Raw genomic sequence first — 25,479 nt, 5'->3', positions numbered from 1 at the left:
CAAGCACAATACTTCCCACGACAGCGCCGTGGGAAACGCAATGAAGCTTGACGGGGTTGATTCTACTCAACTGTACTGAGAGTGGCATCCCCACTACAACTTATTAAATGATACCAATTTTTTGGGGGGTTTTAAAACAACTATTCCAAAGTATTGATTATAATTTTTCGGCTGTAGAATTTATTTGAACCCAAATTATGGAACTTTGAAATCAAAAAATTCCATTTTTACTAAGTAATAGCTCTTAAATTGATAATAGGTAGGCCTAGTTGATAAAACATCAACTTGTAGTGCTGAATCTAATAAAATATTCATATTTCAACGTAAATTTATCCCATAAATTTTTTCTCTTTGGTTTCCAAGTTGAATATGAATAGAATAATACATACAACCTCAAATTCATACTTGTACTTTTTTCTTTACTTTTCAAATCTTTTGTATGTATTTTCACCCTTCAGTGATCTTCGGAATTGAAAAATATTGTCATTGACTCATCATTAATAACATCTTAAAAAACCCTCCAAGGACTAGACTTACTTATCATGCATTGTAGAGGGGATAACGTGTTGAAATTTGCTTCGATCCAACGAGGGGACGCAACGCTGCGATCCCCAGCGCGCAACTGTGGGAAGTTTTCGCTCAACGCGCTCATACCTTTTCAACATTTAACTCTCATGCGCGACCTCTAAATATTATTTTTTTGACCTGAAATTTTTTGTCAAGTGTTTTCAGACCAAATGGAACACTTCTAGGGGGTAAGCTCAAAAAATTAAAACATAAAATTTTTTCTATTGTTTTTTGAACCACCCTAATCTATACGGTTGTTGAATTTTGGCAAACGATTCCCGGAACATCCTGTATTTGGGACGAATAAATTTTCAAAACATGAATTGTAAAAATTTATTTCAATCACTCAGCAGAACCCTACAAATGGTCTTGGATTTTGATAGCAATGGCCTATGCTCGATGCAAAATTTCAAACACCGCCTACTCGTATCTTTTGGAACTGGACCATTTTCCCCAAAGCAGGTTGGATAAAATCTAGAGCTAAGAAACCACAATTTTTTCAAAAATGTCCCCTCTTTGAGGGTCCATATAATTATATCTTCCCTTCAGGTACATCTCTGGAGTTGAAATTTCTTCTGAGTGACTTTCACCTCATAAGTCAAAATGTACGTAGGTCTCCACTGAATTTGGTCAAATTCCTCTGACATTTTTCAGCTTTAAAACATTCCGAAAATTTCAATGAATCACAGCTCCTTAAATTTTAATATTGGCATAGAATTGATAAAAACACGTTTCGTGCTTTTTCAACACACGGCTTAATCTTATTCAATCTACCCGTGATATTTAAAGAGTAATCTTGAACAATAAACTCTCAATACCTACTTCCAGAACTTTGCACCTTTAACTTCTATTGCAAGATTTTTCTTTTTGGTCAATGACCATCTAAATCACAGCCTATCTTACTCTTTTCCTTCCAATCAAAAAAATAACCCGTTCTCAGCACCACGTGTTTATAAATTTATTACCCACGATAAATAAAACGAAAAAACCAACTCGGTCGGGATTTTCACCCGCATTGTTAATTCATTAATATACCGGAAACAGCGGGTCAAAAGCTATAATTTTCTTCGTTTGATGTTTCTTTTTCGCAGCGCGAGTAATTCATCACGATGGCTGTATTTTATCGTCGACTCTGTCCTATTCCATAGTGGTAGCCATCTGTTGAATTTGCACAGATTCTACGTAATTTTTAAGCCGTTCATTAATCTCATCCTTGGGCTTTTGTAAGGATTTTCTGTACACGGTTGTTTTCTCAAAGCTGCATAATGTTTGTAAAACATGTTCCAGTCGAATTGACTCGATAAATGGCGAGTAGGTTTTTTCCAAAACGAAATTGATATTTTTTTGAATGCATTTTTTCCTGTATCGTAGGTAGTTGTACTTCTGGGGGCTATGCTATATGTTAGTTTTTGTGTGTACCTATTCGCGATAAAAACATTCGGTATTGTTTGTTTAATCGCGATGTTTATTTAGCAGACGTTCATTTAGCCCGCAGAATTTTACATACGTTGGGCGAGTACTCGTATACTATACATATAAACATTTTTTCGGAGTTTAGATAGGCGTAAGGTTGAAAGGTTTCCTTGTGAGTCTAAAAGTTCTCATCAAAGAATACTTACTACATAAACAATAAAAAAAAAACAGTGCAAGGAAAAATCTTAAAAAGATTTTATTAGTGAAATTTTACGAAAAAGAATCATTTCGACTTTCAATAAATTTTTCTTAAATGAGTAGGTACCTACTTTTAATCATTTTTTTATCCATATCAAGGGTGAAAGTAATGTTTCTTTGTTTATCTTGTATGTACGTTGCTAGAAAGAAAAAGGGGTTGGTAAACATTTATTTTCATATAAACGCATCGCATATCACAAATATTAGACGCGAATTCGAGTGTACAGATAATTTCATACACAATAGATTATGCTTTCGCACGTGGTAGGTTTTTTTTTGTATAAAGGCAAACAAATAGGCAAACACTCGATGGTGTTTTCTCAAGGGAACTTAATCGATGTACGAGGATTTTTTTTTTCTTCCCAGCTCACTCAAGATGTCGCTGGTTTGTTGTATTATAATTTAGCTAATTTTAAAATTTCTCCAGTCTTTTTGCGTTTAATGTTAATAAACAATGAGCAGCTAGTGAACACCCTCAAAGTGATACTGTTGAAAGGCATACCTTGGAAAATTTTCACAAACGAGAATTCCGTTTCTTTTTCTTCGTTGCAAATTCCGTTCTAAAAATAGTACGGAAATGAATATCTTAGCGAGTCGTCGAATAGAAAAGGCAACCGGGGGAATTTTTTCTTAAAGACGTCCCGAGTCCGGCTGCACAACTCCTCGTATTAGGTATTCTGAAATTTTAATTTGCAAATGAGTCGTTAAATGGAGAACGTTTCGGTGGAATATTTTTTGGCGTTTGATTTAGGTATCTACTCGGAGTAGTTGGATTTGAAAAAAGAAAAAAATTCACGTAAACGTGGAGTAGGTAACTGGAAAGGATAATGAAGATGATTTATTTCGGATTGGAAATTACCTGTGCTTGGATATTGTAGGCGGAAGCTTCAAGAAATTAGACTTTTATGGAGTTTAAAAAAAAAAAAATCAATCTATGTAGGTGGGTAGTTTGTGAATTGAAGTTTGAAATGAGAACAAATATTGATCGACTTCAAAGCAATAAAATTCATAAAAGTATTTCGAAAATGTTGAATGGACATTTGAAATTGTGCTTTTAACCCAACCAAGTAGGTACCTAATGATAAAGTACACGGACAAACATATTATTTATAAAAATTGAAAAATAAAAATCCAACAAAATTTCAATAATTTGATAAATCGGAAGGATATGATCATTAATCAATTTAATCAGCTGCTTATCTTCTGATGTAGACGGCAAAAAAGAAACGTTGAAATTCTTTTTTCCAAGATTTTGGAGTTCCAAAATAAAACCTTTGCTACACATCGCAAGAACTTTGAATAAAACTGTTGGGATTTGATACTATTGTCTTATGACGTCATACAGAGTAATGACGTAATCAACTTTCTTTGTTTGAGGAAGAAAAAACCCACGTAGTCAAGGTGCTTTGAGCCGCGACCGATAACAATTTCTATTGAAGTTGACCTTTGAGGTCCAATTTGGCGACATTCATTAATTTCACATTTTAATGATTACGTTTTTTTTTTTTTGGTAAAAAAGTAGAGAAAGCTCAATGCGGAAGTGTTTCAATTTTTCTGCCTTTGTAGGTTTCTTGTCATTAAATTTTTCTGAAATTTATCAAGTTGTTATTAAAAAAAAAAAAAAATTGAATTGGAACTGAAGGATCGGGTATGAAAAATGTGATGAGCTGATAAGCTGATAAGTTTCATTTTTTTAAACCATATGCACACAGAATTTTTGAAACCACCAAACGCGATATTTGGCTTCGATCTGCATGAATAAGGTGGAAGTCTGAAATTTTCTGTATGTTCATTTGAGCTCATTAGGCCACTATTAAACTCTTCTCTCAACAAGGAAACTTTTTGACCCCCTCTCCTACATTTGGTTTTGAAAATTACAGACATTTTGGATTTATGTATTAGCAAAGTTAAGTTCCTACTACCCAATCCTTTTGCATTTTTTATGTTTTTTTTTAATTCCAAAAAAAATCGAGTAAAAAGTGTTTTTGGACTAATTCGAAGTCATCGAGTCCGAATCCGGAGTACTTTTTAAGCCTCGGTCTCTCTTTCATCAAAATAATACGATTTTTTCCCACGAAAAATGACATTTTCTCGAGAAGTGCCAAGCTGTGCTCAATTTGGGCTTCATATTCGTGCTCAGCGATTTCGTATTAGTCCAGAAATTGTCATAAAGAATCCAAAAAAATTTGATAACTTTTTTTCGGATGAATTTTGGGCCTCAAAATGGATCATTTCAACAGGATGAAGGGTGTGCTGTGGTGAGAATCTGACACTTGGAAATGAAATTCGGTGTCTCGAAAACTTTTGCTCAATTTTTGACTCGATCGCTATGAAATCTAGGTTTTCTTCTTTGGAAAAAATAATCTTCGTACTCGTATTTACGTAAACTGGTTATTCATTCACGCAATCGAGGTCACCGAGCCCAAATCCGGCGTTGGATTTCCGTGTTGGTCACACCTTCATTATTGAAGAAATTACATTTTGATTCGAAAAAATACTATTTTCTGGCCAAAAAAATTCAAATTTACTTCCCAAAACACACTACTTTATAAAAATTAAAAAATTAAAAAAATGATCTATCCAATTTTGAGCAGCTAGTTTTCTTTTTACTGATTTTAAAAAGTTTAATCTATCGTAATTATCTATTCAGCATGAAAAGTTCTTAACAAGGGATCTATTTACTCGAGGAGCTTCTTTGATTTGAGCTCAATCATTGATTTATGAAAAGAACATTACTTGAAACCTCCATAACCAAAATTTCAACTGCTCAAATTGATTTTTCGATTTTTGAAACATTTTTGAAAATCCCAAATTAGTTATTTTTGACAATTTAGGTATGCTTTTTAAAAAAAAGTACCTACTGTTGGCATGCAAAATACATTTAATCAGTAACAATTTTTAAATTGGTTCTGAAAGTGATAAAAACCTTTACCTGAACCAAATTTTCACCATTTATGGTCATTTTGAAGCCTCCAGCTCAATTTTAGATTTCTTCGGAATTTTTGAATTTCTCCAAAAGACACAGAAATCATTTTGTGCGTCTAAAAATCAAGCTTTGGCTTGATCTCGACCTTTTTATTAATGAGTTATTTTCATTTTGATCAATTTTCTGCCTCACAACTTGATTGTGGGTTTCTTGAAATCAGCTTCAAGTACTTACATATACATAATAAGGCAAAAAATTCAAAACATCAAAAATTTTCTGTTCGTAGGAAAATTTTTAAAATTCGCACGATTGACAGTACCTTGTCTAAAACCAAACCAACGGATCCAAATTTCACCATTTTGGCTCATTCTGAAGCTTCCAGCGTGATTTTATATTTCTCCTGAATTTTTGAATTTCTCTAGAATGCACAGAAATTACTTTGGGTAGCAAAAAATCGAGCTGATGGCTTGTTTTTGACCGGTTTAACAAGTTTATTCACATTTTTGCAAAGTTCCAGGTAGACTCCTCGAGTGCTTTTTTTTTAAACTGTGTGGGTAAAAATTCGAAAAATCAAAAATGGCTAGTCAAAGGCTCTAGAATGATCAGAAATGGTGAAATAAGGTTTGAGGTTGTTTGTATTAGTTCAGGGCTAATTTTAGTCATTTCCAAAAATGGTCGATTATGAAATTCAAAAATTTTCAAAATATCAATCGAGAAACCAATTTAGGCAGCTGAAATTATAACTATGGTGGTTTTGGATCAGATTCTCTCCAATTATAGGTACCCTAAAAAACCTAAATTTGACCACCGAAGCAATAAGTAGGTAATAGATAGGCAGGTATCCAGATGTGCAATTGCAATTACAAAATTTCGTGGTTTTTTTTCAATCAACAGAACATCTTCAGAAAATTCTTGTGAGAAAAATTTCAAGTATTACCCAATGAAATGAAAATGAAACCATGAACTGTTTTTTTTCTACATATTTTTTCAACATTTCTTTCAGAAAAAATTTCTCCAAGATCGTAATTTGTCAAAAATACTTATGGCATAAATTGAACTTATTGAGCCTTTTTTTTAGTTTGAGATAGGTATGCATTTTATATCCATGACATTTACCTAGATAAACATTTTTTGTTTAGAAAACTTATGAATTTATTCACCTTGATATTTTTACGAATACCAAATACGTACAAAATGTTGAAAATCTCCTTTAACATATTTTTACCTGTTGACTCGCACATAATTTATAGGTACCTATGTACATATCTTATGTAGGAAACGTTTACCTACGTTTCTTAATAGGCATATTGAAACACTTCGGCGATTCACAGGGAATTTTTGTAGAATAATTGCCTAAAATTTTCGTACGCCTAAAAATGACTTAAATGAAGCGAATGCCCACAAACTTCATTTGAAAAGTCCTAATTTCAGATCTTAGGCATGGCAGTTTCATAATCACGTAGGTAGGTATTTCAAATGTCGCACAATTAGTTAACATTTTTCGCGTAATATATGTGATTTTTGTATTCCGGTAATTCTCTCGTTTGCAAATGGTCACTTGGAAATTTAAATTATCACAGTAAAAGTACCCACTCAGGAACACAGGGTAATTTTAAATGTAAAACGTTCCAGTTCCTCTTAACGATTCGTTAACTTAAAACTGGAATTATACAAAAAAATTCCGATTTCAACGTAATATTCGTTAAAGAACACGACGAATAAAAATCAGCTGTTAATATTAAATAAAATTTTGTTGGAAAATTTCAACAAAAACTTCGCCAAAAAATATGATGTGTAATCCAACTCACGTGTACCTATTATCTAAGTTCTACTTCAAAATACTACTAATTCTTTCGTAAAAAAAATTGATAAAAAATGAAATAAAAAATACGAATGCATAACTGAAAATAAAAAATAAAACTCATCGAGTACTCACCGAAAAAATAACGCTGCGAAAGGCCCCGAATGCGAACTAATTATTATGATTTGGACGAGTTGAAATTTCAAAGAATTTCACGGAACGAATGGATGATACTAACGATATTGTCTACTTATATAGCAATATAAGTCGGGGTTAACGCATCGCACCTCCCTTTTTTTTGGCACCACTCAAGTGGTTAGTCCGTACAAATCAGTACAAACAACCTGATACTATTTACCTCTACTCCTCCCCTCTGGAAAATCGTGGTAAATTGAAAGATTTTTGTGTACTCGTGTATTTACTTTTTTGACGACTCGGTTCCGTATTTTTTTTCTATTTTATTTATTTATTTTTTTTCTATATTAAGTATTGGTTTTTTATCCCTTACGTCTAGGCTATATTTAGATAGGTACTTATAGAACTGCCATTCCACGTGTGTATCAATAACCAATGTTTCTATAGTATTTTATTAATCTCGGTTTCATCGATAGAAATAGAAAATACTCGTATATATATCCGGTAGGTAATGAAAATTTCATTTGCTTTGATTTCGTCCTTCTCAAAGAGACACGTTCGTATTGATAGGTATGGTGTGTTTATAATGAACATACAGCAAGTGAAAACTTAATTGCTCGAGTACGCAGCAATCAAGATTCAATAATACCTACGTGTCGAAGATTTGATGATATGTTCACTTTACATCCCTTATCCTATACACATTATCATCGGTTTAATTGTCTTCCCCTCTGTCCTCTTTTCGATGCATTCTATCCCCGATTATCGCGAATTTTTCATCTTATACCTATCTATATATAGCACCAAGTTTCTATTCGAGTGAAAAATTTAATTTATATGAGTCAATATTGGCCGTTTCATTTTTCATTTTTTTTCTCTTTTCTCTTTTTTCATCAACGTGCGTGTTTGTTTTCTTTTAAACGTGCGGACCTATCGCTGGGAACGAGAGAAAAAAATAAATGAATTTTTGAACAGGTATTCTCTGGCTTTGGCTGGAGTATAGACATTAAAAGTAAATACTTATCGATACATCGACCGCGGCGCAAAGGGATTAAAATCGCTACCTCGAATCATAATTCTGGTTTTCCTGGTTATAAGCTGTTAAAAAAAAAAAAAATCGCGTGGGAAAGATAACAAAAAGAGATGGAATTTCTAAATAACGCTTTAACCCTTTTGTTTTTTCATCGTCTGACGATGATTTTCGTATCGAAAATGACGACCAATTAAGTGACGATAATTCTTTCTAGTCTGTGGAATTTTTTTTTACGAGGGGTGAGATCAGGGGAAGGAAAATTGGACGAATGCTCAGCTGTCGTATTGGTAAACATTTAGACAATGGTCTTCTATGTTATAATATTTCATCAAGAACAAGAATAGGTTACTTATTTAGACGTGTTTTAAAAACTTGGTGAATGATAAATCTGTGCTAAAATGTTGTGAAGTGTGTCAATTTTTTGCTAAGAAAAATTTTTAATGTTTTGTTTACGTTCAGTTGAAATCTTATGGTGGTGTGATTTAGATTATGAATTTTTTTTAAAAATGCATTGTTCTTGAATTATTTTTTCTGCTGAAAAAATAGTTTTTTTTGTACATAGGTAGAGGTACTTAGCTATTCCTTTTCTTTCTATTTTCATGAATAGTTCAAAAGGAAGTCAGTTTGATCTGATCTAATGTACATATCTACATGCAATGAAGGTTCAAATTTTCATTTTTATTTATTTATTTTTGAAACTTTTGTGTAATAATTTTCATTAGATTTTGAACACGTGGAAAAATCTTCAAAATATTACTCCAGCATGCAGCAGGTTTCTGATTTTTAGAGAGGCTTATTTATATCATTTTAACCGGCTGTTTATTTTGTCTTTTTGTTTCAGGTGAGTAAATTCAAACTTTCATCATTATTCGTAGGTAAGTTAATTAATTTGCTGAGATTACCACACGTGAAAAAATTCCGGAAATTTTGAAGAATTAGCTGAAACATATTCTGGCATAATACATAATATGTTTTCACTTTTACTTACCATGTTTTTTTGGTGTTTTTTTTTCTTCAAATTTTGTGAAATACCTACGTTTCTTATGATTGCGACATGATGGTTTCTTACTCTGCTCTGTGAGATGGCTTTCGGCGAATTTCTCCATTACGCGGACCAACTTGGCAAAATTCGATAAAATTCTGTCAAAATATTTCTCTCCTTTCTTAGGCTGACGTATTGAAAGTACAAATTACCTACCTATAGTTCTATATAGATAAATTTTTTGAAAAGAATCAGAGGTTTTGCCAGCATGAGAGAGAGAAAAGTTGCAAGAAGAACAAGAGGAGGAGGAGGAGAAAGGTGGAGAGGGGCTAAATACATTATGTAGATTAGGAGATCGCGTATTTTTATCACGTTTTTTTCAGCTTATCGATAATTTTTTTTGTTTTAAATTTCAAAATCGCAAAATTTTAGAATCTTAATTTTAAATTGACGTTTGAGAAAATGTTGAAAATTTAAATTTGCTTGATTTTGAATGAGAAATAAACCAAAGGCGTGACAAATAATTTTTGTGATACCTATCTAAGTAGATTTAATCAATTTTTGTAACTGACTAAGTATTTACAACTTCTCAAATCATTTCAAACAATTTTTACACATTTTTCTTGCGACCTTAAACTATCTTTACATTTTAGAGAATCTGCTTTACAATTTTGTTAAATTCCATGCTGTCTATTGTTAGAATTTTTTGTTAATTTAATTAGACTAACTTTTGATTGATAGGTTTTCACTCGCACATTTTCTCCAAGTTTTGTAATTGTCTACCTTTTTTGTTTGAGTTAGAATCGCGCTTTTTTTATTTCAATGTGGTTTCAAAGTTTTTTTCCCCACAATTTTGAATATTTGTAATTTTCTTTGTATTTTAAGCTGGAGATTTTCCCTTCATTTTAAAAAATTTATGCACATTTAAATCCAACCAATTTTTTGCATTTTACTTACTCACTATTTTTATGAATTTTCACTTGATTTTCAGTAATTTTTATGCAGATCCAATCATGAATTTTTTGATTTCTAATTCATTTGTCAACCATTTCAAACAATTTTTACTCAATTTTTTATGCTTTCTTGAGTCATGTTTACAAAGTTTTGATAACTTGTTCACAACATTTCAACCACTTTTTAAAGCAATATTATAAATAATTATTGTAATTTTTTTCCAATTTTTGTTCTCTACATAATATATTTTATGATTTTAGCCAATTTTTATTCATTTTTGTGCCATCTCGAGCAATTTCACCATTGAAGTTTCACGTTTCAAAGTTTTCCGACATTTGTACTAATGTTTTGTAATGTATTTCAATCAGTTTTTGTAACTCTGCCAATTTTCAATTCTTTCTGCCCTTTTCAGTGTTATTTGATCAATTTTTACCAATTTAAAGAAATTTTGAAGTAATTCGTTGCTTTATTAGGAAAAGGTCGTAACTACAATTTTTTAAAAAAATGAGATAGTGGTACCATTGGAAAGAGAATTTTGTCCTCTACATGATGCAACACTTGAAATTGAATTTCGATGTTTTTTGTTCTCGTAATAGCCGAAAACAAATGGTTTTAAATACACGTTTTCAAAACCGTTACAATGAAAAGGTTCTAAACGATATTGTTTCTCAGATTGAACCTATTTCTTTTGATTTTTGTAATTTGTTGGTAAGAAAAGTAATTATAAACACATAATTTCACGTAATTTCACTGATTAATTGCAGAAAATTAACCTCATCACCTTAAGGATATCGTTCCTGTGTATTTCTTATGGGCTTTTGATGAAAAAAGCTTGACTTAAAGGTGAAAGTTCCTATGTTGAATTTTACTTTTTTCAGTTCAGAGTTCCTCAAATAAAAAAATGAAAAATCAGTGCTACCAAGATGTTTATTTTGAAAATTAGCAGGAAAATGATTGCAATAACCAAATGTTCTCTTACCTCATCTAAAACTATCAAGTGTACTTGATAGAATGCTCTTTGAAAATTAAAATGCGTTTTCTGAGAAATGAACTTTCATGTAGTTACGACCTTTTCCTAATAAAGCAACGAATTTTAATGAATTTCTCGAATAATTGACCGTATTTTATTCTATACTTTGGCAATATTGAAACTGGTTTTTATGCTTTACCTACTTATTCATATATTTTTGATAATTTTGAACAATTTTTATTCATTTTGTAATTTTTCCAAACGTTTACGACATTCATACAAACTATTTTATGGTATTTTAGTAACATTTTGTGGTTTTGTGCCAATTTCTTAATGTTTTGAACAATTTTTTGCTATTTTTACAAATTTTTCAAGAGTTTTGATAGATTTTCATAATGTTACATTCACAAATTTTTATTACGTTTCACTCAATTTTTGTAACCATAATACCCATTTTTTAATATTTTGATTTTTTTCCTTTTTTTGGTGCCATCTTCTGCTATTTTCATAAATCTTTACCTACTTTTTTTTATCGATTTCTCAACATTTTGAATAACTGCGTGCAATTATGAACTATTTTCACAAGGTTTCTAAGAATTGTGATAGCTAACTTGAAAGAGGAGAAGAGGATGAGTTGGTCATTTCAATTCACTTTGTAATGTAAAACTAACACGATTCCACTTCGAGAAAAATCCAAACAATCAAACACTAGATAGATACATAATATACTAATAATTGTAAGTAGGTAGGTGAGGTTACAGTTCTTAATGGGATGCTTCCATGTTAATAGATTTGCATAACCAGTTTGCCGTAAATACAGCAAGATTCACAATCAGCAGAAATGAGTTCTGTTCTTTTTAATGATTTTGTCAAATAGACTAGCCAATCATTATTTTCGTCTTACTCTTAGTCTAGAGAGGATTACGAGGGAGGGAAAGGTCTCACAATTTTTTTTCTCGCGAAACTGCCAAATTCTGAAGAATTGGTTAAATTAAATGGATGAGATTGAAGATTTAAATATCGTTAATAATTGAAATGTGAAACGCTTTCAAACTAAACATTCGAGTTGATAGCTCAACTTTTGGCGATGAATGCAAGATCTGAAAGCTGAAGTACTTCGGCATTTTTTTCGATTCAGCCCCCTGAACCTCAACCTGTGACCTTTAACATGGTCAAAATATCAAAAAATCAATAATTATTTTCTGAACACAGCTCCTTAGAATTCTTTTAGCCCCCAAATTTTAAAACCACTACGTTGAGGAAACTAGTTTGTCTTATTCTATGACAATAATTACCAAAAAAAAACCTCAAGTTTGATTCTTCATCTGTAAATACGCTGATAATTTCCCTCCTTCCTCTTTCATTTCCAACCTTTCTCAAACTTTTTCAATGTTTCAATACCTATCTACTCGTATACGAACACAAAACAGCGCAACTTCACTTCTACAAAATTAACGAAAAACAATGTGACAGAAAAGCTACACCGCGGCACTTTATTAACACGTTGCGCTGATAAGATGATAGAATCAAATCGTAGGAGGCAGCTATATGCTCATTTTAAACGTCAAACGGTCTGAAGGAAGATACAGGTGCAAAGAGAGCTTTATCTCGTCGAAGTTTGAAAAAAAAAAACAGATAAACCTATCTATATAGCTTGGCATACGTCACCGATTTCAAATACGTTCTACTCGCTGCAAAAAGGCATAGATATTTCGTACTTTCGTAAAATAACGCTTAAGCGTCTCGGATATAATTCATTGCACCTTTCGTTCCCTTCCCTTTCCTATACCTACACACTATAAAATACCTACTCGTATACTGTTACCGTAGGTATACGCTTTTAAGAAAGGTATTCGAGAAGAAAAATCAACTTGGAAATAATTTCTCTTTTACTCGAGTTAGTAAAATGAAAATGGCACAAATTACGAGTACCACGTCACTGATCGTGAAAATGTACATTTGTTGCGGATTTAATAGAGATTGGATATAATTTATTCGCGAATTTTTTTCCCCTACTTGCTATTTACGCGGTTATGAGCAGTCAAATTAATATAGGTTTAATTTTATCGATAAAATAGTTCAATTATTTATGGTTGTGTAGTTTTATATCCGCGTATAGCGTTATGTAGGATAGGTACATAAAAATTTTAATATTTCACCTATTAAATGGGTTGTTGTTGCGATAAAATATAAGGATATACGAGTATTCTCGAGTCTCGTCTTGAGACCGAAACAATATTAGGCCTATACATGGTTCGTTCATCGATCAGGGTGAGTGAAAATGAGCAGCAAAATATCCTCAAGAGTCTATATAGTTAGGTATATTGGAATTTTAGTAGGAAATTTTAATTAACATGTATAGAAATCCAACGTATAGAGTTTCTTTAATTATGTGTTCGAAGTAGCCTACCTATGTACGAACGAGTAGGGTCACGGGTGGTTAGTTGTCAATAATTGTTAGTTGTCAAATTGCGTTTTTAAAAGGATACATGAACGCTATCTCCACGAAACCTTCATAATAACTTCATGCTATACCTACCTATGTTCCAACATGCAAAATTGGCAACATAGCTTTTTATTTGGGGATACAATTTTGAAAAAAGTGATTTTACAGGTGCGAAGTTACACATGTTAAATTGGAACTTTTCGTTTTTAAACATCAAAAATTTGTCAAAAGTAAATAAATTATACATCAATTTAAAGGAAATTTTATCACGGATTCAGTAATCACATGTTCAATTACAAAAAATTTTGAAATGAATAACATTTTTTGGTACAAAGTTGAAAAACGAGAAGTTGTTAGTTGTCAAAAAAGGGAATATTGTTAGTTGTCAATGAGATAGTTTACCAAAATATGCATCAAAGTGGAAAAATATTTTTAGAAAATTATCTATTGCATTATTGAATCATTTTTTTTCTGCCCTTCATTCTATAAAACGAATAAAAAGTTGAATTGATCGTTTTACCTACGCAAAAAAAAAATTCAAAGAATGACCACTCAATTTTCAAGTCGTTTATGGATATTTTTTCAAATTTTTGGGTTTATCTAAAAGTTTAGTTCTTCTCACGTGTTATCTTTTCGAAAATTTTCAAAAATTGAATTGTAAGGTTTTTTTATCAATAGTGAATGCGTGTTTGACAACTTACAACAGGGGTGGTTGTTAGTTGTCACAAAAAAGTATCTCACTAAATCCACCATTAACTATTCATCACATGAACCAAAATTCAATTTTAAAAAAAGAAAACACGCGCAAAGAATCAAGCTTTCAAATGAGCCCAAAACCGCAAAAAAATATTCATAAATGGCTTCAGAATCTTCAAAAAACTTTTTTTTTTTGACAACTAACCACCCGTGACCCTACCTATTTGAAAATATTCAAAGCTCGATTCTCATTCTCGAGCAACACATATCGAACCAAGTTTTAATTTCGAGCGACCACACGAGCTCTAAAGAATTAAGTAAACGGTATTAAAAAGATTAACCCAGACGAGATGAAAACAATAGATAAATTTTAAATACGCCGACGTATAGAATTTTCTTTTTCTTTACACTAGGACCTTTTAAATTTGGTAGTGGCGAAAGGACGACACTGAACGATGGCTGTGATACGTGACTATAATGCATTGGATGTATTAAATTTCCTACGTTCGTGTTGTACGTATGGTACTCTAAAAGTTCTGCTACCTTTTCCCACGTGCTCGACGAGTATGTTTTTTTACTCTCTAGTTTTTTCCTATCTCTTCTGACTGTGTATTATACTATACGTTGTGTATCCTACAGGTGATGCGTGATGCATATTTTTAGAGAATTCCTTTTCGCCTAAAAATTTGACGAGTTGAATTTTTCAATTTTGATAACAAACGGTTGATCTAATTCCTCATCGTCGTCGTGTTTGAAATAATCGAGTTTAAAGCGAATATCAATATTAAAGATTTAACTCTCATAGTATAAACCACAACATGATTATCTCGAAAAGGGGCTAAAAACTCAGACATTGTAGTGCTGTAGATGCTTTTATCAATCCATATCCTCTTTTGTTTTGCAGCTGATGACGAATAAATAATGAAAAATCGTTATATCGAATGTAATGTCGAGCTTTATATAAGCCTATTCGTTCAACGTGAAAAAAAAAAAAACACACACAGAGAAGGAGAGAAAATACATATCGAACAAGAAAACGGAAACGTATACATTAGATTTGAATAAATAACTGAAAGAGATGGATTACTTTTACCAAATGGTGTATTCGAGCACAAAAAAATCAGATATTCGAACAAAGTCGTGACAAATTATCAGTAGTTTTTAAAAGCAATTTAATTTTTCCCCCTACAAATTAGATTATTCTTTAGAGAGGAATAATCACGGGCCGCAGGCAAATTATTTTTATAAAAGTCTTGAAATTAGATACCATTGTAAAAATTCTACCCACGCGTGGCACGTTATATATTTTTGCAATACGTAAAGCGTACTATTTTTTCTGCAGAGTGTTTTCGAGAGTTGGAGTTGGAAGAATATAAAACTCGTGTCGTCGAGACATTAAATTATTATACGTAGGTATATCATTCATATCGCATCGTATTGTTGTTATAATAAATATTAACCTCCTAATTGAATTTTCATTAATCTAAGAAAGAATTATATTTTTATGTACAGACTCTACAGCTGAGTAACCGTTTAAAAGATGTCACGTATTTTTTAGGATTACGATTTCATTCTATATGGTACCGACCTACCTACTTTGTAGCGTCACGTGGAATGAAAATTTCCTAAAATTTTACTCCTTGTTTCGTTTTACTTTTAGGGTACTAACTTGAGCTAAAGTGAGTGTGGAGTGTGGATTGAGAGAATCCAAATCGTGTTGTAACATCGAATGAGGGGATTATTTTTTCCAACTCTTTGAAATATGTAGAGAATTAGACGAGATGGAAGCGAAATCTGTCCCGTGAAAGGCGAATTGTTTGGCTGAAAAGTAGCTTTAGTGAGCTGAAAAAACTGTAGATGGCCTGAGATATGGTGTATGGCTGTTTAAAATGGTGCCAGAGTGAGACACTGGGCTGAAATTTTACAGATGAGATCGTAATATTGGCAAAAATCATGTTTTAGATCAGTTTAGAAGAAAGAAGTTGGGAGAAGGACACTAATAATCACTCTTAACTTGAGAGAAATCCGAGCTTCCAAAAAATGCACTAAATTTTTTAAACTTTTTTAGGGAAATTCACGAAAATCCAAATTTCTAGTAAATTTTCTACTCAACTTTTAAAAATATTTCTTATACATTTTGAATTTTTTACTCATCTTTATGCCATGATTTTTTTTTAAATTTTAAGGAGAATTTTACAATTTTTTAAAATGTAATTTCTGCAATATTCTAATCAATTTTTTTGATCAATTTTCGACATTTCAAAATTTGATTTTATGTCATTTTCATTTTATTTTTCCATTTTAAAATGTTTTTTTTTTTCAATTTTTAGCTACATTTTGACTTATTTTTACCTGCTTTTAATCATTTTTTGTGCATTTTGAAACCAGTTTTTCAACAGATCAATTTTTGCGATATTTTGAAATCGATTTTTTGCAGTTTTTTCAATATTTTTACATTTTTTATTTGTTTTTTCGTTCGTTTTGAACATTTTAACCAATTACCTGGTATATTATTCAACATTGCAAAAATTTTCACTCGATTCCATTTTCGAGAATTTGAACAAGTTTTAACTAAAATTTTTTTCTTCATTTTAACAATTTTGACAGCATTTTAATCAACTTTTGTGGCTTTTTAATAATTTTTGGAATGTTTTAAACAATTCAAATTTCATTTTTGAACCATATTTTTAGCTGATTTCTCAAAATTTTCATGAATTTCGATGACTGTTTCTCAAAATTTCTCAGCGTTTAAATAATACCTGATTTTTGGAATATTATCAAGATATTTGCTTTTCTTTTTCATTTTTAAAAATATTGTTACACTCTTTTAACGTTTTTTGGACATTTTGAACAATTGTTATCACATTTTTAAAAAATTTCAATCAACTGTTTGGAAGTTTTACTGCATTTTATTAAAGTTTTGTAAAATTATTTTAATCCTTTTTTTCAACGATTCTTCTATTTCTCCCGATTTTTGATCAATCTTTTGTAGGTAATTTTTTTCTGTTTCTTTGCATATTTTGGAAGTTAATTTTACTGGTTTTCACGTCTTTTTTTTTAAAACATTATTTCAAAGGAATTTTCATTAATTTCAAAAGAAAGTTGCATTTTGTCTCAAATTTTGAGTAATTCAACCGCAGTTAGTAATTTGAAAAGTTCAAATACCTACCTCGTAAGAGTTTCAATCAAGTAATTTATTTAGCGTATAAAAACATTTGTTTGAAAAACAATACTTAATATTTTATTTACGCAGCGAGATCAAAATTGTCAAACTGAGAAATCAATGAAGTATAAAAAAGAGAAATACAAAATTTACAAAAATAATACCTACCGGAAAAATTCCATTACAAAATTTACACATTAATACTTTTCTAAAGAAATACTGAATTTACAGTAAAGGAAAACAAATGAAAAAAAATTAATACATAAATATTTCATAAAAACACTGGATATAAACTAATTCAAGAAACCGACGATGGTCACAAGAAATAACAATCTGACATGGTAACATAATAATACAATCACACTGTATGAATATGTGAGATATGAATTATTCATTTACACTGTTTCAAACTATCGAGTACTTTCTTAATAGCGAATATCGCTGAGTTAATTTCTTCGTCGGGTACGATCAAGTCTTCCTTTGTGATATCAAATTTGGTAGTACTTTTTTCATCTTTCAATTTACCTTCCAAAGTTTCGTTCAAATAGTTTTGAATTTCATTCAAAGTTTGAGCGTAGAATTTTTGGTGTTTGATTAAAAGTTGTCTGAGATCGATGGCGACTTTACGAGTTGTTTTATACTTCTCGTATATTTTGTCTATTTCTAGTAATAGTTTCTCGTTTTTATCGTTCGCCGTTTTCAACTGGAAATTAAAATAAAATAAAATAAAAAACTAATTGAATAATAATAAAATTAATACATACTCATTCCTCAATAAATACCTGCTCTTTCCATTCCTTCAAGGAGTTGTCATGTTTGAATTTCATTCTATCTATTATTTTGTCACGACTTTGTAATTCTTCCCTGGCACTTTCAAGCTGTTTATTTAAAACTTCAACCTAACAAGAAGACAAAATCAGTGAAATTTGTACGTAATGTAAAAAACAATTGTATGTTTCTTACCGATCTACTTTTATCGGTCAGTTCAGTTCGCAACCGAGTCATTGTTTCGGAAATATCGTCGAAATGTTTTTGAAAAATATTGGATAAGTTTTTAATCTCTTCGGTAGAAACCCTCAGTACGTGTTCTTTGAATTCAGTTTCAAACTGATTGAATTGTTCGTGATGTTTGGATTCAGCTTCTGAAAGTTTTTTAACGTACTCTTCCTCTAATTCATCTGTAACATTTTTCGGGTATTGAAAAATACATCTCGAATAAAACAGAAATAGAATAATGAAATGCAACGAACTGAGTTGTTGCTGATGCTGAGCTTCGGTGCTGGAAATATAATCTCTTATGCCAATCTGTAGTACATCTAATTGTTTAGCATGCTGAATTCTATCCTTTTCTAACTGGTCTTCACATTCTTTCAATTTTTTCTTCAGAATTTCCAGTTCTATATCCCTATCTAAAGCGAAGTCGGGATTATGAGATGAATCCCTTATCCGTAGACATTTTTTCACTGAGCTATCGTCATGCACCGGATTAAGAAGCATCTCTGTAAGAAAAAAACATATAATGACCAAAAAATAATAATCAACATAATGTTTACGTTTAGCCTTTTCGACTTCATTAAAAACCGAGTTCTTACTTTTCAGTTCGTCAGCTTGAACTTGCAGCTGTTGATTTTGAAGCAATAGTTTTTCATTAGCAGAGCAAACTTCAAAATACGTGGTTTTCGTTTTATTACACTGCTCTTCGAGCATCTTTAATTTTTGGCTAACATTTTCATCATCGGAGTGATCAACGATACTTTCTCGTTCCACGTTTAGTTTACTGTTTCTCAGCTGCTGATTTTCTCGAACGAGCTGCTCGTTTTTGGCTTCTAAATTGGCTAGTTTCTCCTACAAGCAAAATAGAATAGGTAATAAAGGTGTAGATGATCGAAAATACAGACAAAATATAAATTAGCGAAGTGACAAATAATTACTTTTAGAGTACGAATATCTTCTACATTTTGGCATTCGGTTTCTTGACCGGATTTGATTTGTTTTATACACGATTTCAATTGTTCTTGCAGAAATGTAATTTCGGAACTTTTTTCTTTGACGGTAGCATAAGCTTGAAATAATTCTTCGAATAACTTCGAATCGTGTTTCATATTGGCAGGTAATGATTCGCGAGATTCTGTTAAAAATAATAAAAATCAAGAACGAATGCTACATGAAAACGTGCGAACGAGTTATTAAATTTACCGAGGAGTGCAACGTTACCGGAATTGTTCTTGTCCAATTTACGATTGAAATTGAGCATTAATTTTTGACACTGAGACTGGCAAGTTTCCAAGTTGCTGCTTAGTTTCGATATCACATCAGATTTTTCGGCAATAATCGATTTATGAAGCTTCTGTAATTCTTCAAGTTGTAACTCTGAATCTTGACATTTCTTATCCTATTTCGAAAAAACAGGAATTTCGTCACCGAAATACTGAACTCGCAATCAATGCTAGAAAATTATGGAAGTAATTTATTCGTACCTTGAGAGCCAATTTTTCATTTAAATTTTTAATCTCTTCTTCGTAACAGGCAAATTTCTCTTCGTCATTGTCGGAGAATTTTTGTTTCAAATATTCAACCTCTTCTTTTTTGGTTCGATTTTCTTTCTCTTGAGACCTTAAACGTAGCTCCATTTCTTCGATCGTAAGTTGGCATAGTCTGATTTCCTTCAAACCCTATGATAAATTCAAAGCAAACGATATATACGAGATTTTACCAACGATAAGTCGTTCAAAATACATTTACCAACCTCATTTTTTTCTTTTTCAGAAAGCTCTAATTTTTCTTGATAATCTTTCAATTCATTTTCTCGTTGTAATAACATAACCTGAGCTTCATCTAAGTGAAAACAAGTAGGTAATTTTACAAATGAAACCGTACGAAATTGTATCACTCAACGCAGAAGTGATTGACCTTTACTAACCAAATAATTTATGAATTTCTTCGTGTTTCTTTTGAGCCAACTTTTTTTCTTCTTCTTCAGCGAAAAACTTCTTTAACCAAATGCTTTTTTCTTCCTTGAATCGTTTCTGTAAATCGTTAAAGTCTGATTCTAATTGTTGAATTTTCGTTAAATACTGCTGTTCGTTTTCTAAAAAAAATTCGAAATTTATGATTAGAAAAAAATTTAAATTTATATTTGTACATTGAATGATCATTATAACAGAGTTTCAAATTTACCAGTGTGAGTGTAATTCTGATTATTTAGAGAGGATAAACGATTTCCATATAAATTCGGATTATGGTTCCAAGGCGAAGGTTCGGAGTACGTAGTTTTACTATTACAACATCCTGCAGATATAAGAAAACCCATTTGAAATATTTCAAAGTAAAACGACAATACTTTCTTGAAAATCGAACGTACCACTCAGAGAAGCTAAATAAGAACTGCTGTTGACTGATTGATAATCTTCATCTAAATCGTCGAAAGCATTATGCATCATTTGCTTGATCTATCGAAAAGGAATATTATAAGTTTTTATCGTTTTGTGCAACGTAATTATGATAGTTTGAAAAGCTACCTCTTCGTTTCGACGTATTTCATCTTCTTCAGCTTCTAATTCTTCTGATACGAATGAATTGCATTCTGGAGCTCGATTGCAATTTGATTTCGCAAATGAACTGAACTCGTTAGTATTCATTGATAAACAGTTTCATTCGGTTTCTATTCATTGAAATAACTCTGAGAATATTTATGCTTCATATAATTAATTAATTAATTAATTAATAATTAATAATTATAATGAAATCGATCGAATTCTGATTCTATAATGATAAAAAGTGCACCACAACAATAGAATTTAAAAAAAAATAACCGTTGAGTGATAATACTCCAGCATGGATTTCCAGGGATTTCCAGCAGTTGCAAATATCCGGATAGCGTTATTTCCCCCTCCATCTTTGGTAAACCGTAAAATACCAACCGTATTACGAATTACGATATTCTCAAAATTAATTTAAAATAATTAATAATTAATTAATTAATTATAGGTAATTAATTAATGAATTATTTCAACTTCATTCAACTTCTTGTCCAGGGATGGAAACCGAAATGAAAAAAAATATCGGTTATATTTTTAGCGGTTATTTTTTTCAAAATTTTTTATTATGGTTATGGTTAAGGGCAGTGTTGGCCATAACGATATTTTTTTTCGTTCCGTTATTTCGTTACGTTACAAAATTGATATTTTTTTAGTTACGTTTTTCGTTATGGTATTTTGTAACGAAAAAATTGCTGTAACAGTATTTTTCGTTACACTGGTATTTACATTTTTTCGTTACGTTATTTTCGTTATTTCCGTTACAATTTTTTCGTTACAGAAGTGTTCTTTCAACGTATATTTTGATGTAAAATGCATTTGTGGCGGAAAAAATGTGAAGAAAAATAACGAAAATAACGTTACAAGAAGGTTCAAATACCAGTGTAACGAAAAATATAGCGTTACAGCACTTAAAATCAGACAAATGAAAACACTGAAAACTCATTTTTTTGACTTCACTTCAAATTTTCATAGCTACAGCTAAAATTATTCACAAATCAGAGTTTTTTTAAGGGTTTCTTTTTTAATTTGTAACTAAAAAAATAACAAAAAAGGTAACAAAATTTTACCGTTTTTCGTTACGTTACTTTCAGAAAAATATCGTTACGTTACTTTTCAGTTACACAACATCACATGATCAAAATAACGTTTTCGTTACAGTTCCGTTACCTGTAACGGAAAAAATTTCGTTATTTTCGTTTTTCGTTACAGTTACCGTTACGGTACGCCAACACTGGTTAAGGGTTATGGTTATGACCCAAAAAAATAAAGGTTACGGTTAAAAATAAAGGTTACGGTTTTCTTTCATTTATCAAAAATTAATTGCACTTCTATGTCAAAAAAGTGCGCCTGCGGCCAAAAAAACGAAAAAAAACGCAATTTTACAGTCATTTTTTGAGTTTGAAGAAAATTTTAGACAAATTGAGCCCTTTTTTCTCAAAAATCATAATAAATGTCATGAATTTTACACGAAAAAAATGAGATTTTTACTCAAAAAAATAACCGTTATGTATTTAACCAAAACACAAAAATAAATGGGTTTTTTTTAAAAAAGACAAAACAAACAGTTTTTTTTGTTTAAAACGTTTTTTTTGTTTAAAACAGAGTTTTAAACTGCTGGATTCTCATTTGTTTTAAACGTGTTTTAAACATGTTTAAAATGTGTTTTAAACACGTTTTTAACACAAATTCATTTGTTTTGGATTCAGTTTTTCAAATATACGTTATCTAGTCATCAACTTTCAAGATGTGACGTCATAAAATAGCTATAAGGCTCAAGAAATATTGAAAAACTGAAATCAAAACACAAAATTTGCCTTTAAAAAAAGTACAGGAAGAAGAATGAAAATCTAAAAATTCAGTTCCTTCAATTTCACAACTTTTTCAACGAGAAATTGAAAAAAAAACGTGTTTTTTTTAGGAAATCGGAGTTGGAAAAAAAACTTGTTTAAAACAAAAAAAAACCATTTTAAACAGAATTTTGTTTTAAACACTGTCTGTTTTTTTCTCGACGTTTAAAACACTGTTTTAAACGTTTTAAACATATGGTGCTGTTTTAAACTGACAACACTGGTTAAAATTCATTTCGGTTAAAAATTTCGGTTACGGTTTCCATCCCTGTTCTTGTCCTTGTCAGTTGTTCAATTCATTTCAATTATTATTCTTCACTTCTTATCGTTAGTTTTTCTTTGTTCTTCGTGTTTAAATTTTTAAAACTTTAATTATTAAGCTAGGATCATCATTCATCATATTTCATATTATTCTTATTCATATTCAATAACTTCGTACGCATTTATTAATTCAACACAGCACAGGGAAGGGAACAAAACATAAAAGAAAGGCAACTTCACTTCATGCTCTCTCTCGCTGATCGTTCGAATCGTGCTTAGCTCATTGGTCATTGAGCTCAACGATCAAGCATGCATATGTTTAGGGTTAGGTACATCTTTTATTTTCAATACCTAAAAGTACCTACTTTTTGTTTTTTATTTTTACAAGGGAGATCAACTGATCAAGTGCTGGACTATTGTTGTTCTTGTTATGTTAGTTTTTTCCCCTCCCTGTTCACTCTGGTTGCCTCGTTTTAGTGACCACTGACCACTGGATAGTGGATACGAAAATGAAAAATTCTCCTTGGTTTTGAACTGAGTGGGTTTTGAGTTTTTTCTACTCCAAATTGCTTATAAGAAATGAGCCTCAACATTCGTCAAAAATCATCTGTTGACTGTTATCTTCCAAGTTGAGTAGAGTAAACTAGAAAAATTTCATTTCAACTTTGTGGATTTTTAATAATTTTTATTAAATTTTGAAGAATTTTCCAATTGTTTTATTTTTATTTTTTACCCTCCGTTGCCACCACAATTTTCAACGACTGTCATTGAATAGTGAACTCTCGTAGAAGGCAGAACACATACAATTTCAATTTCTTCGTTGATTTTGATTTTTGAAGTACTTACTATTCTGCACATTTTTGCAATTAATTAGTACCTTAATTAAATAGTAATCTTCCAACATTTTTTCTCAATTTTTTTGCCATTTTTAATGATTAGGTACCCAATAATGCGTACCTACCTTCATATATTCAATTATTTACTACTGGAAATTATTGTAAAAATAAAATGATATCATTGATTAGGTACCTATTAATTACTTAATTATTCTGTTCAAATATCCAGTATGTTCCATTTTTGCGGGTATATGTTTTACTTCGGCATTATTACACCGATTTTCAAATGAGTGTTTCTATACCAATTTTCAGGCTATTTTGTCGATTCCTTGAGCTAATTTTTCATATGTGATAACCTTATTTACATAGGTAATATAGAAGTTTATACTAAATTCTAAAACAAACCTTTGATTTTATGTTTTTCTTTTTCATTGTGGTACTTATGCGGAATTGGGCTTATTTTTTGACTTCATTAGGTACAGTACAGGCTACAGGGTGTCCTAAAAATACATATCATAACACGTGTTTTTCTCAAGAAATTCAAATAAAAAGAATGTTTGCATGCGTATCTGAATGATGGAAAAAAGATTATAGGTGATCATTTTTATGCTTACATAAATAGTAATTAATTGCTTGTTTCTAATTCTGAGCATAATTGCACCAAAACTAACCGAGGAATAGTTGAAGCTAGTCTAAACCATTTTAAAACACCTTATGGCAGCACTGACATTCTGGCGCCGATTTAAAATAGCGCCGATTTTACCACGAGGTTTGCCGGGTGTAATTTTCAGTAGTACGTTTGATGATATCGATGGCACGTGTATCCTGTATTTCTCATTACCGTATATCGTCCGCGTATTTAAATTTCATTTTTAAAAATGTGATTTGAAATTTTTAAATCGTTGTGTTAAATTGAAATATCAACCAATTTTTCCACCCAGTTCGGAGTATTTTTATTGCCAATAATTTTGAGAAGAAAGGTGTAATTTTTTGTAGTTTTTTTTTGTTGTTTATTCAGTTTGTAGTTATTGATAGTGTTCGTACAAAGTTTAGTATATTTTTATTAATGTTTCGCGATATGAAAATTTCGATTGTGTGTGAATGTTTTAAAATCAACTGAAAAATACACCAGGTAAGAAGGAAATTGATTATTCTATAAAACGTATAATCCTTCTCTTTGAAAATACTTACCTATTACTTTGTCGGTTAAAAATGCAAACTAAAATTGAAAAATATTCATCAAAGCCAATAACTTTGAATACCGTCAAAGAGAAGTTTTCAGTTGTACCGCAATAATTAAAAACTTACAGCTTTTACAGCCTTTGAAAAGGTGGAAAGCGGCAAACTTTATCGTAGTACTCAAAGTTTAAAATTTTCTTCGTATATGTCGATGAGCAGATGAAAAAGACGAATAAAAATTAAACTCTCGAGTAGGTAAATAACTCGCGAGTTCCTAAAAGATGTAGAGGGGTGGTTTTATTTTTAAATCGTACGTCATGCGGTAGATTTACTATCTCTACGTATAGGTGAGTTGAACGTGTTTGTCAGCGTGATATTATGTGGAAGTCGATGTACGAGTATGAGTATGTATTCAATCTACTCTCACTATTTAGTCAGCGTGTGTTTCAGTGACATCTACCTAATGAAGATTT

At 31.1% G+C, this 25,479-nt stretch overlaps 3 protein-coding genes across 5 annotated transcripts in view; 1 reads left to right on the top strand and 2 right to left on the bottom strand.

Moving 5' to 3' along the window:
* LOC135844698 (short neuropeptide F-like) overlaps nt 1-7,237 on the bottom strand; it is a 74,249-nt gene extending 67,012 nt beyond the window's left edge. Inside the window, exon 1 of the mRNA XM_065363013.1 lies at nt 7,101-7,237. The gene's annotated coding sequence lies outside the window, so the exon portion shown is untranslated. The remainder of the gene's footprint in view (nt 1-7,100) is intronic.
* Nucleotides 1-25,479, top strand: part of LOC135844693 (LHFPL tetraspan subfamily member 6 protein-like) — a 366,811-nt gene that overhangs the window by 22,455 nt on the left and 318,877 nt on the right. The window contains exon 1 of one of the 2 annotated variants that reach the window (XM_065363008.1): nt 24,631-24,959. The exons of the other annotated variant lie outside the window; for it this stretch is intronic. The gene's annotated coding sequence lies outside the window, so the exon portion shown is untranslated. Of the gene's footprint in view, nt 1-24,630; nt 24,960-25,479 lie in introns of those variants that run through there. 2 annotated transcript variants of the gene reach the window in all.
* On the bottom strand, nt 17,295-21,181 carry LOC135843739 (uncharacterized). Of its 2 annotated transcripts, none has more exons than XM_065361716.1 (13): nt 20,863-21,181; nt 20,706-20,793; nt 20,522-20,632; nt 20,265-20,432; nt 20,091-20,179; nt 19,822-20,016; nt 19,541-19,736; nt 19,276-19,472; nt 18,937-19,189; nt 18,595-18,843; nt 18,308-18,522; nt 18,127-18,243; nt 17,295-18,047 (listed from the first exon to the last, which is right to left on the bottom strand). In XM_065361716.1, the coding sequence occupies exons 1-13, from the start codon at nt 20,980-20,982 to the stop codon at nt 17,736-17,738; spliced, it is 2,310 nt and encodes a 769-aa protein (XP_065217788.1). In that variant the 5' UTR covers nt 20,983-21,181; the 3' UTR covers nt 17,295-17,735. The 2 variants fall into 2 exon arrangements, with proteins under 2 accessions (XP_065217788.1, XP_065217789.1); XM_065361717.1 differs by having other exon boundaries at nt 17,300-18,047; nt 19,559-19,736; nt 20,863-21,180.

This window comes from Planococcus citri, chromosome 4 (assembly GCF_950023065.1).
Source record: "Planococcus citri chromosome 4, ihPlaCitr1.1, whole genome shotgun sequence".
Taxonomy (NCBI): Eukaryota; Metazoa; Arthropoda; class Insecta; order Hemiptera; family Pseudococcidae; genus Planococcus; species Planococcus citri.
This window is presented reverse-complemented; position numbering and strand designations above follow the sequence as displayed.

Coding starts and splice junctions, on each gene's coding strand:
- LOC135843739 (XM_065361716.1), bottom strand. CDS start 20,982: ATGAATACTAACGAGTTCAGTTCATTTGCGAAATCAAATTGCAATCGA. Junction 19,190..19,275: donor AAGATATTCGTACTCTAAAA/GTAATTATTTGT, acceptor TTTTGCTTGTAG/GAGAAACTAGCCAATTTAGA. Junction 18,844..18,936: donor TCAAGCTGACGAACTGAAAA/GTAAGAACTCGG, acceptor TTTTTCTTACAG/AGATGCTTCTTAATCCGGTG.